Raw genomic sequence first — 16,396 nt, 5'->3', positions numbered from 1 at the left:
CCAGGGCTACACAGAGAAACCCTGTCTTAAAAAATTAAAAGGGGCTGGAGAGATAGCTTAACGGTTAAGAACACTGGCTGCTCTTCCAGAGGACCTAGGTTCAATTCCCAGCAACCACATGGTAGCTAACAAGTCTAACTCCAGTTCCAGGGACTCTGACACCCTCACACCATTGCACATAAAATAAAATTAAGTAAAAAAAATTAAAAGATAGATAGAAAACAGATTCTTCTCTTACACATCCTGACCAGTTTCCCTTCCCTTCATTCCTCCGAGCTCTGCCCCATCTCCAGCTCCCCTCTCCCCCAGATACACTCCCTCCATTTCCCTTCAGAAAGAAGCAGGCCTCCAAGAGACAACTAAACAAGACAAAACAGAATACAATAAGCCAAGGAAAAGGTTCTCATACCCAGGCTGGATAAGGCAGCCCAATAGGAGAGAATAAAAGAGTCCGAGAGCAGGCAAAAGAATCAGAGTCACCCCTGCTCCCACTGTTGGGAGTCCCACAAGAACACCAGCCCACCAGCCATAACATATACCAAGGACCTAGAGCAGACCCATGCTTGACGTCATTTACAGAACAGCTAATAGCCACTTACGAGAGAATACATAGTCGTGGTTTTCTTTCTAGGTCTGGGTTACCTCACTCGGGATGATTTTTTTTCCTCGTTTCATCCATTTGCCTGCAAGTTTCATGATGCCGTTTGTTTAACAGCTGAGCAGTACTCCATTGTGTAAATGCACTCGTCTTCTCTACCCATTCCTCAGCTGAGGGACATCTAGGTTGTTTCCATCTTCTGCTCATTATGAATATAGCTGCAGTGAACGTGGTTGAGCAAATGTCTTTGTGGTAGGATGGAGCTGTGTCTTGAGGTAGATCAGTGTCCAAATTTTCTGAGGAACCACCATATTGATTTTCAAAGTGGTTTTACAAGTTTATACTCTTACCAGCAATAGAGGAGTGTTACCTTGCTCCAAATCCTTACAAGTATGAGCTGTTATTACTGTATTATTGATCTTAGCCATTTTGACAGATGTATGATGAAATCTCAAAGTAGTTTTTATTTGCATTTCCCTGGTGGCTAAGGATGCTAAACATTTCCTTAAGTGTTTCTCAGCCATTTGAGGTACTATAGAGAATTCTATACCCCATTTTAGACTCTCTTGAGTTCTTTATATATTTTAGATAGCAGTCCTCTATTGGATGTGGAGTTGGTAAAATCTTTTCCCACTCTGTGGACTGCTGTTTTGTCCAGTTGACAGTGTCCTTTGCCTTACAGAAGGAAGCTTTTCAGTTTTCTGAGGCCCCAGTCATTGTTGCCCTTAGTGCCTGAGCTATTGGTGCTCTGTTCAGCAAGTGTTTCCTGTGCTGGTGCATTTAAGATTGCTCCACATGTTCTCTTCTATCAGGGTCAGTGTGTCTGGGTTTTTATTTTTATTGTTGTTTGTTTGTTTGTTTGTTTTTGTTTTTCAAGATTCATTTATTTTATATATGTGAGTACACTGTTGCTATTTTCAGACACACCAGAAGAGGACATTGAGTCCCATTACAGATGGTCGTGAGCTACCATGTGGTTCCTGGGAATTGAACTCAGGACTTGTGGAAGTTCAGTTAGTGCTCTTAACCACTGAGCCATCTCTCCAGCCCATGTGTCTGGTTTCATTTTATTTTATTTTTTAAGATTTATTATTTATTTTATATATATGAGTACACTGTAGCTGTCTTCAGACACACCAGAAGAGGACATCTGATCCCATTACAGATGGTTGTGAGCCACGACGTGGTTGCTGGGAATTGAACTCAGGACCTCTGGAAGAGCAGTTAGTGCTCTTCACCGCTGAGCCATCTCTCCAGCCCGTGACTGGTTTTTGTTTTGTTTTGTTTTTTGTTTTTCGAGACAGGGTTTCTCTGTGTAGCCCTGGCTGTCCTGGAACTCACTCTGTAGACCAGGCTGGCCTCAAACTCAGAAATTCACCTGTCTCTGCCTCCCAAGTGCTGGGATTAAAGGCGTTCACCACCACGCCCGGCCCATGTCTGGTTTTATGTTGAGGTCTTTGATCATGTTTTTTTCTCTTTATAACTTATCATAGACCTTTCCCTACTTTCTAGCCTCTTAACTTTATATTCTCTCTTCCTCCCCCCAAAAACCCAAATCAAACAATGCCCCCAATACAAGAAATAAAAAAAAATCACAAAAATGAAAATCAAACAAGCAAAAGACCAATAATTTGAAAAAGAAATTACCAAAACAAAGCAAAATGAAACAAAAAGTCCATAGAACTATGATTGAGGTCTTCTGTTGGTTGGGTACTCTTGAGCATGGGGATCTTGTGTTGGCCAGATTCTCCTGGGCATGGGGATCCGATGCCTTCTTTTGGCTTCTGTAGGCACTGAGCTTACCTGTAATTCCCCTTCCTACACACAAACACACACACACATAATTAAACACTTTTTAAAAAAGATTTTAAGTTATGAGCATACCCAGTAATATCCCTGCTCTTAAGATGTATTCCCAAGCCGGGCATGGTAGTGCACGCCTGTAATCCCTGCACTTGGGAGGCAGAGGCAGGTGGATCTCTGAGTTCGAGGCCAGCCTGGTCTACAGAGTGAGTTCCAGGACAGCCAGGACTGCACGGAGAAACCCTGTCTCAAAAAAAAAAAAAAAGATGTATTCTGAAAGCTTGATTGCATGCATGTTTTCATGTTAAATTCTGTAAGTGGCCAATGATGTAACTTAGGGCAAGTAAGCCATTAGGTTGCCTGCACTCCAAGCTTTTCTGATTTTCTATTTAGACTTCTAGCTTTTCCTTCATCTAGATATACCTATATTTAGATTAAAAAGAGAAGATTCAGTAAATGATGATATATGGTCTGAATTGTGTCTCCCCAAAATTGATGTTAAAAACCTAACTAGAAATAGACTTTGTAGTGAACTGATTTAAGTTAAATGAGGTCCTAAGAGTGGAGCCCTCCTATGAGAAGACTGATGTCTATCAAAGGAAAAGTTCTCAGAGATCTCTCTCGTGTGGGAGGTTGGAGAAGGTAGTGGGCTGTCAGCCAGAAGAGACCCACACTGGAAACTTGGGCTGGACTCCTTTACTCCTCTCAACTGAAAAATAAATGTCTGTTTTTAAAGTTTGTGGTGCTGGGAATTGATGTGGGCCCTCACACAGGCTGAGTGTAGTTCTACCACCGAGCACGGGCCTGTCCTATGTTTCCGTTGCTCAAGTTGTCGGGTTGTGGTTTTCTGTTATGGCAGACTAAGACAGAAAAGGCTTTGTGTCTGAAAGTTGGCCAAACAAATCAGTTTTTGAATTATTCAGTAACATTGTATTTGAAGAGCGGGTTTGTTTAATAGTTTGTATACTAGTGACTAGATGTTAATTTATTACTCTCTGAGGGTTTCTTAACTAGTTTACATGTATAATACAAGTATGTGTAAATTATGTTGCAGGATGAGTGGCAGTAAGAATGAACATCAGCTAGAATATGCAACAGATAATTTTAATAAAGGGTAGGTTTTTGTTTTTGTTTTGTTTTGTTTTTCTTTGAGAAAGGATTTCTTTGTGTAGCCCTGGCTGTCATTGATTTAGGTCTGCAGACCATGCTGGCCTGCCTCAGTCTCCCAAATGCTGGAATTAAAGGCTTGCCCCACAATGGCCTGCAATATACTTAAAAACAAACAAACAAGCACCCCAAAAACCTGTTGCTAAAAGATCATCTGTAAACAGAATCCTTTTTAGATACAGCCCACTTGCCTGAGGTCAGGCAATAGAATAGGGACTGAACCTGAGCTAATAGTGAGATTTTGGGGTGGTGGTTATGGGAAGGGAGACAGTTTTTTATTGTTAAGCATCATGCTGGTTGCCCTGAGGGTGTACTCAAATTACAGACCCTTCCTTCATGGACAGTATATTCCTTTGCAGAATTATATCCAGGCATAGCAAATACCTTAATAGAATATAATCAAGTAGTAATTGACTTCTTCTGTAACTGGTATGGTGGTGAGCAGGAAAGAATTTGAGGAGATTGTAATAGATACATTAGTTTCATTGTGCAACAGCTCAGTTTCAGTCATCCATGATTGTGTTGGATTCTGTGTTAGTCTTCAACTCTCATGAGGAAAGCGTGTTCCAGTACCTTTGTGTGTACACTTGTGTGCATACTGAAGACTGACCCCACGTAGGGCATCTGCTGTGGTCACACTGCATTTTAGTTTTTGAGACAGGGTTACCGATTGAACCTTGGGAGTGGCCCATCCAGCAAGCCCATGGATTCTCGCGTCTGCCTTCCCAGGGCTGAGGTTTTGGATGTATGCCACTGTGCCCCGCCTTTATGTTGGCCCTGGGCCAAGCTCAGCTCCTCCCCCTGTGTGATGAGCACTTTACTGACAGAACCTTCTTTCCAGCCCATGTTTCAGAACTTTTTAATGCTGTTGTGCTGTCAGTATTTGGTACCCAGTATTGGGTACCAAAAATGGAAAGAAAACAGATTTTAGAGCACACTTAGGATACAGAAAAATATACAGTCATAGGGCATTATGGCAACTGCTCTGTTTGGTGGCATCCTTTCTGATGGCTTACTTGTAGTGAGACATTAGTAATAAACTTGAATCCTTAGTATGCCTGAGAATTTCTATTTCGTAGCTTTTATAATTATTTTAACACGGATTTTAACAAGAATCTGATAACCTAGGTCTCATGAAAGGAATTTCATGTGCAGATACTTACTTCAAGTTGATGTTTCCTCTGATGGAAGATTGCTGGAAAGCCTGCTTTACCATTTTGCTCCATCAAATGTTAATGAAGTGGATTGTGTTAAAGAGCTATGCAGGAGTGTGAATTTGGACTTTCTGTCCACCCATGGTAAACACCTGAAATTCTGATTGTTACAGGTGTCTCCCTCCAGCCTTCCAGTATGTCAGGGCGGTTGTAGCAGCTGCCCAGCTGCCTCTCAGCGTTTTACAAGTTGATTAGCCTTTTTCGGGATCTTCACTCAAAAAATAGTGATCTCAGTTCGTTCCAGCTTTACCACCTCGCTGGCGAGATGTGGCCTTTCCATGGGACCTCAGTGGCAGCTGTTGCTCACTGCCTGGGTTTGCATTTTTGTACTGATACCTGGGCAGTTCCCTCCTGCCCTGTGGTTACTTATGCCACTCCCATCTTCACCCTGAGGAGGCAGTGCAGAAAGTCTTTGAGCACCTGAATGAGTGCTCACTTCCTGAATCAGAAGTCTAATGTTTCTTAATTTTATTTTCTGCTTTGTTCCACAAAAAGGATTTAAGGTGAGGTTGGGTTATATTCTCTGTTTGAAATTATTAAGAATGAATGATAGATGAACATGGTTATGAATTGGAAAGATGAAAAAGGGTGTATGTATCTTTCTTCTCTGCTTCTTGTCCTCCCCATTCCATTTCCCCTTTACAGATCCAAGCAAGTTGCCAGTTTCTAATGTATTTTCCAGGGATTTACTAGGCTACACACTAGTTTTTACTTTTTTGAGCTAGGATCTTATTACGTAATAAACTTAGGCTATCCAGCAACTTGAAGTGTAGCCTAGCTCAGACTCACCATCAACTAACAATCCTCCTGTCTCAGCATCTCTTGTGCTTGGAGTACAGGCTTGTGCCACCCTCTCAGCCATATGTTATTTTTTTCCTTTTTTTTTCAGACGAGATCTGATGTACCCTAGGTAGGCCTAGAACCTGCTCCACAGCCCAGAGCTGGCATTTAACCCAGGACCCTTTCTTTCTCAGCCTTTTGAGTACTGGATTATGAGTCACCACATTTTTCTAATTAATTCTTAAGCAGTGTCTTTAAACTTTAAAGTATTTATACATTAATTTTGTAGCCAATATTCACGATTTTTCCATCTGTTTGACAGCAATTATATTTTCTTCTGTTTTGAGAACACACTGCACTAATTTTGTGTTACCTGTATGCTTTTTATATAGGAATAGATTATTTGTTTTTTAATTTTTATTCACTTCAGAAGCTCCTTAAAATGTGAGTGTGAGAAAATAGTGTACTAAAGTTAAAAATTTAAAGTTATTTACTCTGTAGCATATTAAAATAATTGAACATAGCCCAAATTTCGGGGAGGTAGTAATAATGACATTCTAAGATGCTAGAAGTCGTACTGAAATGTGGGTATGTTAAAAAGTTGTCCCAGTTACTAAGCGGTCTGTGTTAGTCTTGCTTATATGGAAATAGTTGCCCACAGCAGAGGGTTCTGCACAGATCAGAGCAGCTCTTTGAGGCTTCTGCTGTTGACTGCCTGCTTCAGCTTGGTGAGGTTGAGGAACACAGATGCAAAACTGGCAGCACCTGACCCGTTATGTTATCATCCTTAGATCCTCTCCGCTTCTCCTGCACCTGCTCAGCTGATGAACCGCTCCCAGACTTCCAGTTCTACCAGCGGCAGTATTACCCAGCAGACTATGCTGCTAGGGAGCACCTCTCCTACCTTAACGGCCAGCCAAGCCCAGATGTATCTCCGAGCTCAAATGGTAAGATACCAAATACCAGCTTTTCAGTGTCTAACTGCTGGAGAGTTCAAGTGTGTCTAAACTTGATGCAGTGAGGCATTTTTAATACTTGAGCAGGAGTTAACAAGTATGTATATATGCTCAGCCTTTGTACATTTATAAATGTGCATAAAATTCCACCTTGAAATAGTAGGCCTTTTTGGTAAAAGTATTTTTAATACTTAGTAATTGATTTTAAAAACTTTCTTGCTATTTCAACAATTGAAGAGCTTTTAATAATTTTATAGTTTTAGTACTTGCAGTAATACATAAAATAATTTTATTATGCTGACATTGAAAATTTGAGGAAATAGTTGGACATACTAAAACCTTAGTTTTTAATTATAAGTAAGGATTTGTCCTTGGACCTTCTTGAATCTGGATTGGAGTTTGACACTTCAGAAAGTTCATAGCTTTGGTTATAATTGTCTCAAATTTTATAATGTTGTATTCTTTTTTTTTTTTTTTTTTTAACTTAAACCAGGCATGACAGTGCACAGGTTTTTTTTTTTCCCCTCCCCCAGTGCACAGTTTTTTTTTTTTAAATATTTATTTATTATATGTAAGTACACTGTAGCTGTCTTCAGACACTCCAGAAGAGGGTGTCAGATCTTGTTATGGAAGGTTATGAGCCACCATGTGGTTGCTGGGATTTGAACTCTGGACCTTCGGAAGAGCAGTCGGATGCTCTTACCCAATGAGCCATCTCACCAGCCCATAATGTTGTATTCTTATGTGTAATTCAAATTTTTTATTAACATAGAAATGTTGATTGATTATTCTATAAATAGGTTCCTACTGATTTCCTGAATTAATTGTTGAACTTGTTTTAAGGAATGCAGACAAAGTTAGACAAATGTTTTAGCATATATATGTGTTTTTATATAAGTCATATATATGTATTAGTTAATTTTGCAGTACTAGAGGTTAAATCCAGGCCTTCATGCATACTAGGCAAGTGTCCTGTTGACATTCAGCATCTTCAACCTCCTTAATATGCAGGTTTCTGACCAATGAACTGAATATGCATCTGACCCCAGGTCTTCATTTAGAGTTGGCTGGGAAGTTCTCAGTGGTCATTTGGTGGGAAGTGATGATGGGCACACCTCTTATTCTGTTCACGAATTGTGGGGCACACATCACCTTTCTCGTGGTTATTTTCTCCCTTAAAGTTGTCTTTAATGATACGGTTTAAAGTTTGGTTGAACCATTTGATTTTTTTTTTTGTGTGTGATGATTTTGACCTTTAAAATGGGCAGTTCATATGACTCAGTCTAATGGAATATATTCCTTTTAGAGGAGAGTGATTTGAGACTGCATGCACTGAAAAGAAGAAAATTTGTGGGTGAATTTATGTAGACTCTGTAAGTGAGTAAAGAATCAAAGTGTAAAAGGTCTAGAGGAAAGGGGGGCGCAGGAGCGGGGGGGGGCGCAGGAGCCGTGGGGGGGGAGCGCAGGAGCCGTGGGGGGGGCAGGGATAGTGAATATGATCATTATGTATGTACACACATACACACCGAAACCCAGTTTGTATATTTAATACCTACTAGTAAAAATTCAAAATTAGGAAGTACCCCTAGTTGATTTTAGTTTATGTAGCAGTAAGATGGTAATTCCTGGAATGACTTTAGAATATTGTATCTAAGCACTGAAGCCTACTGTTACTGACTCAATTCAGTTTGGTTGAGTAGATTGTATTGTCTTAGAAATTAATGATACTTGTATAATAATAAAAGTCTGAAACAAGACTAGGATGAATAGATTATGTTTTTCTTTTTTTTTGTCATTTTGTGTGAAGACATTTTGTTGCTCTGTTTTAACATTCTGACCTTTACATTTAGAATAAATAGCCTTTTACAGACAATTTTAAAATCAGGAGCAACCTTACTTTGTTCTGTAGCTAGGTTCCCTGGAGTGGAGCAGTTGTAGCGTGGTATGTGGCATGTTATCTGTGTGGGCGCAAGGGACTTTTTGGTGTTTCTTTTCCTGTTTCTTAACAGAATTTAACCTATATCCTAATACATTTTTATTTTCACTTTCCATCTTAGGAATCCTGAGATAGTAGCTTTTATTTGAAACAAATTTGGTTTGAGGATTTCATATCGCAAAATCCATTTTTGTCTTTGAGTAGATTTTTTTTTTCTACTCTCAGAATTGTGAGGTATTTTAAAGCTGTTGATGGCTTCTTTGAGCTCTGTGATTACAACCTTCTCTGTCATGTGAAGCCTTTTCTTAGGAGGTGGTCCTAACTGGCATTGTCCCCTTGTCATAGGGTTCAGTGTCTTGTCTGCTTGCTGCACATTGTGTGTGGGATGTGTTCTTTAGTCTCAGGCTGTTACTTTTGGTTTTCTGTCTGTACAGCTGATTTTCACACCTGCTACCACTGTGGCTGCTGTACAGTCTGACATCCCTGTTGTCTCGTCGTCACCGTCACCTTCCTGTCAGTCTGCAGCTGCTCAGGTGAGACTGTCTGGCTTTATAGCATGCCCCTGAGGGCTGTGTCTCCTCGGAGAGACTTGCACTGCGCTCTCGCTCTCGGGTCAGCCTCCGCTGCAGAGTGCATGGCCGTGCCTTTCAGGTGAAATTCATGCACCACTGAGAACTTGGAGAACATGGTTGTGTGTAGAAGTGACAATATAATTGAACAGAGATTTAGCTTACTAGGTGTTCACTAAGGTTAATGAGAGTTTCGTTAATGACATTGTATTTTTAGTTTTATTGTATACTAGATTCCTTTTTTATGGGAATTATATTATTTTTGTAGACTTCTTTGCAAACAGTTATATAATATATAAGCCAAAGTGGATGGTAGTTTTAAGCTAAAAATGTATTAAATCAGGCAAAATTTAAGTTAAAAACTTAAGTAGAATATTACTTTACTTGATACTGTGGAAAACAATGACTCCTAACTTCTATCTTATTCATAAAAATTAAATAAAAGTAGAATATTAACCTAAAGATAGAAGTAAAACTTAACTCTCCAGGAGAGACAGGGCAGCATGTCTGCAAGTCTAGTCAAGGCTCTCTCGGGGTGTGCACAGGACATTGACTACAAAACAAAACCAGAAATCATTCTTCAAAGAATCATTATGAAAATGAGTATGCAGATTACAGGCTGAGAAAAACTATTCACAATAAATGTATCTGACCAGGGGGCTGCAGAGGTGGCTCAGTGGTTAACAACACTGACTGCTCTTCCAGAGTTCAATTCCCAGCAACCACATGGTAGCTCACAACCATTGTAATGGAATCAGATGCCCTCTTCTTGTGTGTCTGAAGACAGCTACAGTGTACTCACATACATAAGTAAATCTTGAAAAAAATGTATCTGACCAGAGATTGTATCTAGAATATGTTAAAAGAAATTCCTATAGTTTCATAATTGATTATGAGGTTAGTTTGGACAAAAGATTTGAAGAGATAGTTTAAAACAAGACAGTATATAGGCCAGGCATGGCACATGGCTTTAATTCCAGCACTTAGGAGGCAAATAGATCTCTTTGAGTTTGAGGCCAACCTGGTCTATATAGTGAATTTAGTAACAACCAGAACCACAAAGTAAGACTCTGTCTCATCATCAACAACAACAGCTTCAAACAAAAAACGGCCATATGAAAAAATGCTCAACATCATAGATCATGCAACAGAACCATAGTGAATGTTATATACTCACCCGGGTGGCTACAATAGATTATGACAGCTAAATTGTTTTTAAATGCCAAATGTGTAAGCAGATGGTATCATATTTATACAGTGGGACCGTATTCACAGGTGGGGGAGCAAGTCACAGATAAACCCATAACAGCATGGTTAGCATGAAGCCAGACACAAGAAGTGCATCTGGGATTCTGTATTTCTAAAATTGCAGAATAGGGAAAATTTTCCATAGTGAAAACATTAGATTAATGGTCCCTGAGGCAGAGGGGGAAAGGGTGAGCGATGTTTTGTGTATTGGTGGGAATGGTGGTTATATGGTATATATCTGCTGTCAAAACTCATGGAACAGTTATATCCATTATAAGTGATACCTCAATAAATTTCATAAAATTATTTACATCCAGTAAACTTTCAGCTAAACAATTGAGCAGATATTACTTTTATGTGATGCTATTTTTAGATTTCATGGCAGACTCTCATATTGTATCATTTTTGGCCTTTTATTTAATTACATATTTATATCTTTTGTTTGTTTGGGGTGTGTTTTCAGTTGTTTCTTTTGACAGGGTTTTGCTGTGTAGCCTTGGCTGGCCTGGTACTTGGTGTGGGCTGCAGGCCTTGAACTCAAGGCAGTGTTCTTGTCTCAGTGTCTGTCCTGGTGCGGGGATTGCAGGCATGAGTTGCTGTCCCTGCTGCGCTGTGTCTTCATTTCATGTTTTACTTTCTGGCAAAATGTAAGAAATGAGGTGGTAACAGCATTCTTTGGCTTTTTTATTGAACCTTTTTGTGTATTAACATATTTAATAATGAAGACTAATTTTCATGTATTAGTTATAAAGAGTGTGGTTAGATATACCAGAGTTTTCCTAACTCGCTCCTGTTAGGTATCGATCAGTGGGTGCGAAGCTCCAACTTCTTTACCTACACTGGAAGTGATACCTCGGTTGTTAAACAGGAAGTCAGAAACTACTTAGCACCGTGCCTGCCACATAATGAGGTATCAGATCTACTGATTAGTGTTTTCATTTGACATTGTGGTTCTTAGTTTCCAAGAAGCTAGAGGTGGAGAGAGGAACATAACTACTCAACTGATTTGTAGTTTACGCACTAACCCGTTAGCTTAGGAGATGGTGACTAGTTCATGCACTCCGGGGCGCAGCTTGCTTACCTATTTTTCATGATGGAAACGTTCTTATAAATCTTTAATCCAGCTGATATAGCTTATGAAAGTGGTCTTCTGATGCACTTGGATGTGAACTATCTGTGTGGCTCTAGTTAAGGGTTTCAGGAGAACTGGAAGAGTGTTGATTAGGCATTTTTCTCTGAATACTATGCTTTTGAAGTGGCAGTGAGTGAAGCTGGCAGTGGTTGGTGATACTGACCCAGCGAAGGTATAACTTCAGGTTCAGTACTGCTGCTTTTGAACCTTTTCCACTACTTAAAAAGATTTGTAGTTTAATAATTTAATTTAAACTACAAAAGTCAGTAGTATATCAGTTAATTTTTTCCTCAGTGAAATACACACAAACACACACACACACACACACACACATGTACACACTATGTATGTATGTATGTATGCATACATACACATATGGTCTTGTCTCATTGTGTACCTCTAGTTGACCTGGAAAAATACATAGATCAGGTGGCCTCAGATTCACAGAGCTTTACTTGTGTTTGCTCTGGAGTGTTGGGATTAAAGGCATGCACCACAATGACTGGCACTAAGGCATCTGTGTAGAAGAGTAAGAAACCATCCTTATGAAGGGGCACTGTGGGGAATGCTGATGTGAGGCGAAGTGATTGATCTCTTTGGACTAAACAGCTGGGAGCTAAAGATCTACTGTGACCAGCACGACACTGACTCCCCATCTCCTGGGCAGAGAACACAGGACACTGTGACAGTGTTTGATTCAAGTTAAAGGATTTTGAGACTATTTTGGCAGTGATATATTCATTATGTACCATAAAACATTAGAGTGAAGTTAGGAAAAATACGTTATGCACAATGTCAGAAGATTTTCATAATATCATAGACTTGGTTCAGGGGAAATGAAAATTAAAGCCAGGCTCTTAGCATGGATTTTTTTTTTTTTTACCCTCAAAAGTGATGATGTCAAGGGCATCTGTCTTAGTTAGGGTTTTACTGCTATGAACAGACACCATGACCCAGGCAAGTCTTATAAAAAACATTTAATTGGGGCTGGCTTACAGTCTCAGAGGTTCAGTCCATTATCAGCATGGTAGCATCCAGGCAGGCATGGTACAGGAGGAGCTCAGAGTTCTATGTCTTCATCCAAAGGCTGCTGGTGGAAGACTGACTTCCACCACACCCACAGTGACACGCCCACTCCAACCAGGTTACACCTATTCCAACAAGGCCACACCTCCAAATGGTGCCACTCCCTGGTCCAAGAATATACAAACCATCACAGCATCTCAATATGAGTCTTTCCAACAGTAGCTCAATGCTGCCTTTGGTGCTCCAGTTTCTGTGTTGTAATTTATTTTAATCAAGTTGGTACATGAGTGAGGATGGCAGCTGTTAGTTAAAGTCTAAAAGCTCACATTGACCATATCTTACTTAACTGTGGAGACAAGGAGTTTGCCTTCCAGAATTGCAGGAAACAGCAAGAGTGTTAGAGAAATGATGTGTGTGTGTGTGTGTGTGTGTGTGTGTGTGTGTGTGTAGGTGTCAAGTCTCCATTTGCTGCTCACACACTTCATTCTGACTCACTCACTCAAGATTTGCAGGTTATTCTTGGTTGTCACTGTTATATGGTCCATTGCATGGATCATTCATGAAACAGCTGATAGTAAAGTTTATTGTTCTACTTATTTGTTTATTTACGTACTTTTGGAGTCAAGGTCTTGCTGTGTGACCATGATTGTGCTGGAATTAATGATGTATCTTAGGCTGGCCTTGAACTTGTTTGTGACCCTTCTGCTTCTGCCTCCTGCGTGCTAGGATTATAGTCTTGGGCCACTATCCCTGACTGTTGTTTTTTCCTCTCGTCATACCGGACATACTGGGCAAAGGTACATCTAGCTACATCCCTGTTCTCCCAGAGACATTTTAATGTACCTCTACCAAGATACTGATGGAGTTTGTTAGTAAATATGACAAAATTTTAGTGTTAGCATAAGAGCCTTAAATGGAACAGAATAACCTTTCAAATAGCTATATGATGTATATTTCAAAATCAGATGTAAGAGAATATCCCAGACTTAGGAAGTGTTTGTGGTTCTGAACAACGGGTGGGTGAGGGAAATGTCAGTGCTGAGGATGAGAGAGAGCCCGTTAGCTCATCTTACTGGTCCAGATGTGCACGCCGGAAATGCACACACCAGCTAGACATTAGGGAACGTCCTGGGGTGGGGAAGGAAGTTTCTCACAAAGGACTTCAGGAAGCTCTTCTGAGAGAGGGAAGGGCATTATTGGACCAGGACTAAGGGCTTGAGAAAGAATGACATTTATGTGAGCAGGGCCAGTACAAATAAAGGATGTGCATGATGTGTTAGGGCCTGGTGAGAGCAGTTCAGCAGGAACGTAGGAACTGTAGACCAGAGAGGAGAAGGTGGGGTCAGTGCGGTTTGGGCCTATATCATGAGCTTTTGGATGGCAACTCAGGGACTACAGTACAGTTTACTTCTATGTGAAACTTTAATACTAATGGCTATTAAGATATGTCAGCACACAATGGGAAGTATGCGAGGAAAATCTGAGACACTCCATATGATCTCACTTAGAAAGTTTTTCTGATGGTAATGTTGTCAGTTTTTGTTGCCATGACTACTAACCTAGGAGAAACAATATAAAAGGAGGGACATTTGTTTTGTCCTGTGGTTTCAGTTCATGGTGGGCCCTTGCTGTTCTTTTCTGGGGCATAGAGGCAAAGCATCATGGCAGGGGGTGTGTGGGCCAAAGACAGACTGTCATGGTAGGGAGTGTATGACAGACCAACTTGCTTACTTTTTGGTAGACAGGCAGAGAAGGTGGCAGGAAGGGACCAAGGCCCTAGATCTCCTCTCCTACAGATCTGCCTCCTAGTAGTCTGTTCAAATCTTAAGTCCTTTTGCTGAGTAAGCAGTGATGAAGGCAGAGTCCTCCGCCATCAGTTCCCACAGGATCTGCCTCCGAGCAGACGCATATGGCACCAAGCCTTTAATACACGTGCCTCTTTGTGGGCTTGAGTGGGAGGTACTTCATTTCCACAAATTAACGGTAGCTACAGAATTGTTGGCGATTACCTTTTATTTATTTGTCTTCTGTTGACACTGTTTGGCATTTGGACAGGGAGTATAGCCTTGAGCACCAGCTAAGGTGGATGTAGAGTCAGGACCCTGAGAGTGCAGAAGTTAGGACTTGGCAGCATCGTTAGTCTTGACATGTTGGAACCTCCTTTGACCCTCTGAGGACCATTGCTAGCACTAACTGTATTTGGTGGTATTTCACATAGGCAAGAGGCCACACAGCTTTTGGAGAGGCATTTTCTGCTTTGCTGTTGAGAAAAGCTATAAGCTCAAGTAGGATGAAATGGGATAATCCTATCTGTTTACAATGGTTAGAATGGCCCCAGCATAGGCAGGATACCACACAGACCCATTTCATAGCTGTGGATCATGTGTCAGCTCAAAAAAGCCAGTTCTCAAAGGCAAAGAATGGTCAGCAACATGATTTAAATTTAAGTTTTCTGAAAATGCTTCTCATAAGTATCATGATGGAGTAGCAGATTGGATGAGTCAGGTGTCTTGCAGCACTACCCCTAACAGGGCCAGTTTACAGTGCATTGCTGTCAGCCCTTCCCCCTCGGTCTTTGCTTTTCATTTGGCTCCTCTTGTTCTTCCCATCCTCCTGTTCTTCACTCCCACTGGCCTGTACCTGCCCTTACGGCCTTTAAAACCTGTCATGTAACATTTAAGGTAGGCTCACTTAGATGGGTGATTTTCCCTTCCCGATGGATCAGTGAGTTGTCTCGGGACCTTGGCCCTCCTTGTGTATGAGGCATAATGTTAATTGCTGTTATCGTCTTAACAACTTCTTTCCCATATCAGCTAAAGCCCACTATTTTTATCTTTACTTTTTGTTATGTGGTTCTTAGGTTCAGAATTTAACATTACGCAGCCAGAAGCTGGGTGTCTTATCTAGCTCACAGAATGGCTCACCAAAAAGCGCTGGTCAAACCCAGTCCTTGACAATTTGCCATAATAAAACAACAGTGACCAGTTCTAAAATCAGCCAACGAGACCCTTCTCCAGAGAGCAAGAAGGGAGGAAGCCCAGGTCTGGAATCTCGGAGCACGGCCGTCACTCGGACATCAAGCATCCACCAGTTAATAGCACCAGGTGGGTACATGGTCATGGCAAGCAGTTGTCTCATACAGAGGCTGTCTGCTGCTTGAGTAAGAGTGACAGTGTTCAAACATTTTAAAATGAGGAGTTTTATAAGCTAAAGAAGATCTCACTAAGTAGCTTAAACAACATGAAGAAAGCCTAGAGGCTAAAACAGATTATAACAGTAGAAAAGATGGTCTGTTGCTGTTACGCGACACTTGACTAACATCTTTATTATGTGCTGGTCTCCCTTTATATCAGTAGAACCTTTTAGCACTTAAAAAAATTATGTCTTAGCTTTAGTGGAACATTTTTTAAGCTCCTAGGAAAAATTAAGTGTATTTTGTGTAAGTCATTAGGAGGAATAATTTGTTACTTTTTTAAAACAAAAGATTGTGCAAATAAGGACATGATTTTCCCAACCCCTCCTCCCTCACCACCAGTGTGGGACTTCACCTGGGAGCAGGTGATCCAGGACTTTGTCTTTCCTTTCTTATCAAGCTGTCATGGTCTCTTCTGCAGGTAACCCTGCTCCTGGTTCTTAAAGTGAAAACCTTGCTTGGGCTTGCCAGAGGGAGCTTCCTGTCTCTTGTTCTGTACTATTGAAATCTACTTCCCTATCTAGACAGACGTCTCTGTGTGTTTGCTACTGGGTATTGAATCTAGAGCCTCACCCATGTGCTACACAAGTGTTCTAACATGGAGTTACATCCCTTTAACTTGGCATCGTCTGATTCCTCTAAGTTGAAATGTGTCCTGACTCTGACCTTTCATAATAGTCCTTGTTTATATGCTTCCTGACCTCAAGCCTCCTTCCTAGACGGCAAACGCCGTGCACGTGGTCCGCAGTGACCTGAGCATCTCTGCCTATGAGA

The 16,396-nt window shown here is 40.8% G+C and overlaps 1 protein-coding gene across 8 annotated transcripts in view; it reads left to right on the top strand.

Annotated features, from left to right (window-relative positions):
* Window positions 1-16,396, top strand: part of Phc3 (polyhomeotic homolog 3) — a 68,580-nt gene that overhangs the window by 13,511 nt on the left and 38,673 nt on the right. For 6 of the 8 annotated variants that reach the window (XR_003843686.1, XM_029537376.1, XM_029537375.1 and 3 more), the window contains exons 5-7: window positions 6,354-6,509; window positions 8,889-8,987; window positions 15,290-15,533. Coding sequence is in view for 7 of the 8 variants with exons in the window: in XM_029537376.1 (XP_029393236.1) it covers window positions 6,354-6,509; window positions 8,889-8,987; window positions 15,290-15,533 (499 nt within the window). In the remaining variant the exon portion in view is untranslated. The remainder of the gene's footprint in view (window positions 1-6,353; window positions 6,510-8,888; window positions 8,988-15,289; window positions 15,534-16,396) is intronic. The other 2 variants (XM_029537378.1, XM_029537377.1) reach the window with 1 other exon arrangement.

The sequence above is a fragment of the Mus pahari genome, chromosome 4 (genome assembly GCF_900095145.1).
Source record: "Mus pahari chromosome 4, PAHARI_EIJ_v1.1, whole genome shotgun sequence".
Taxonomy (NCBI): domain Eukaryota; kingdom Metazoa; phylum Chordata; class Mammalia; order Rodentia; family Muridae; genus Mus; species Mus pahari.
Note: the sequence above shows the minus strand (reverse complement) of the source record. Positions and strands in the feature narration are given on the sequence as shown.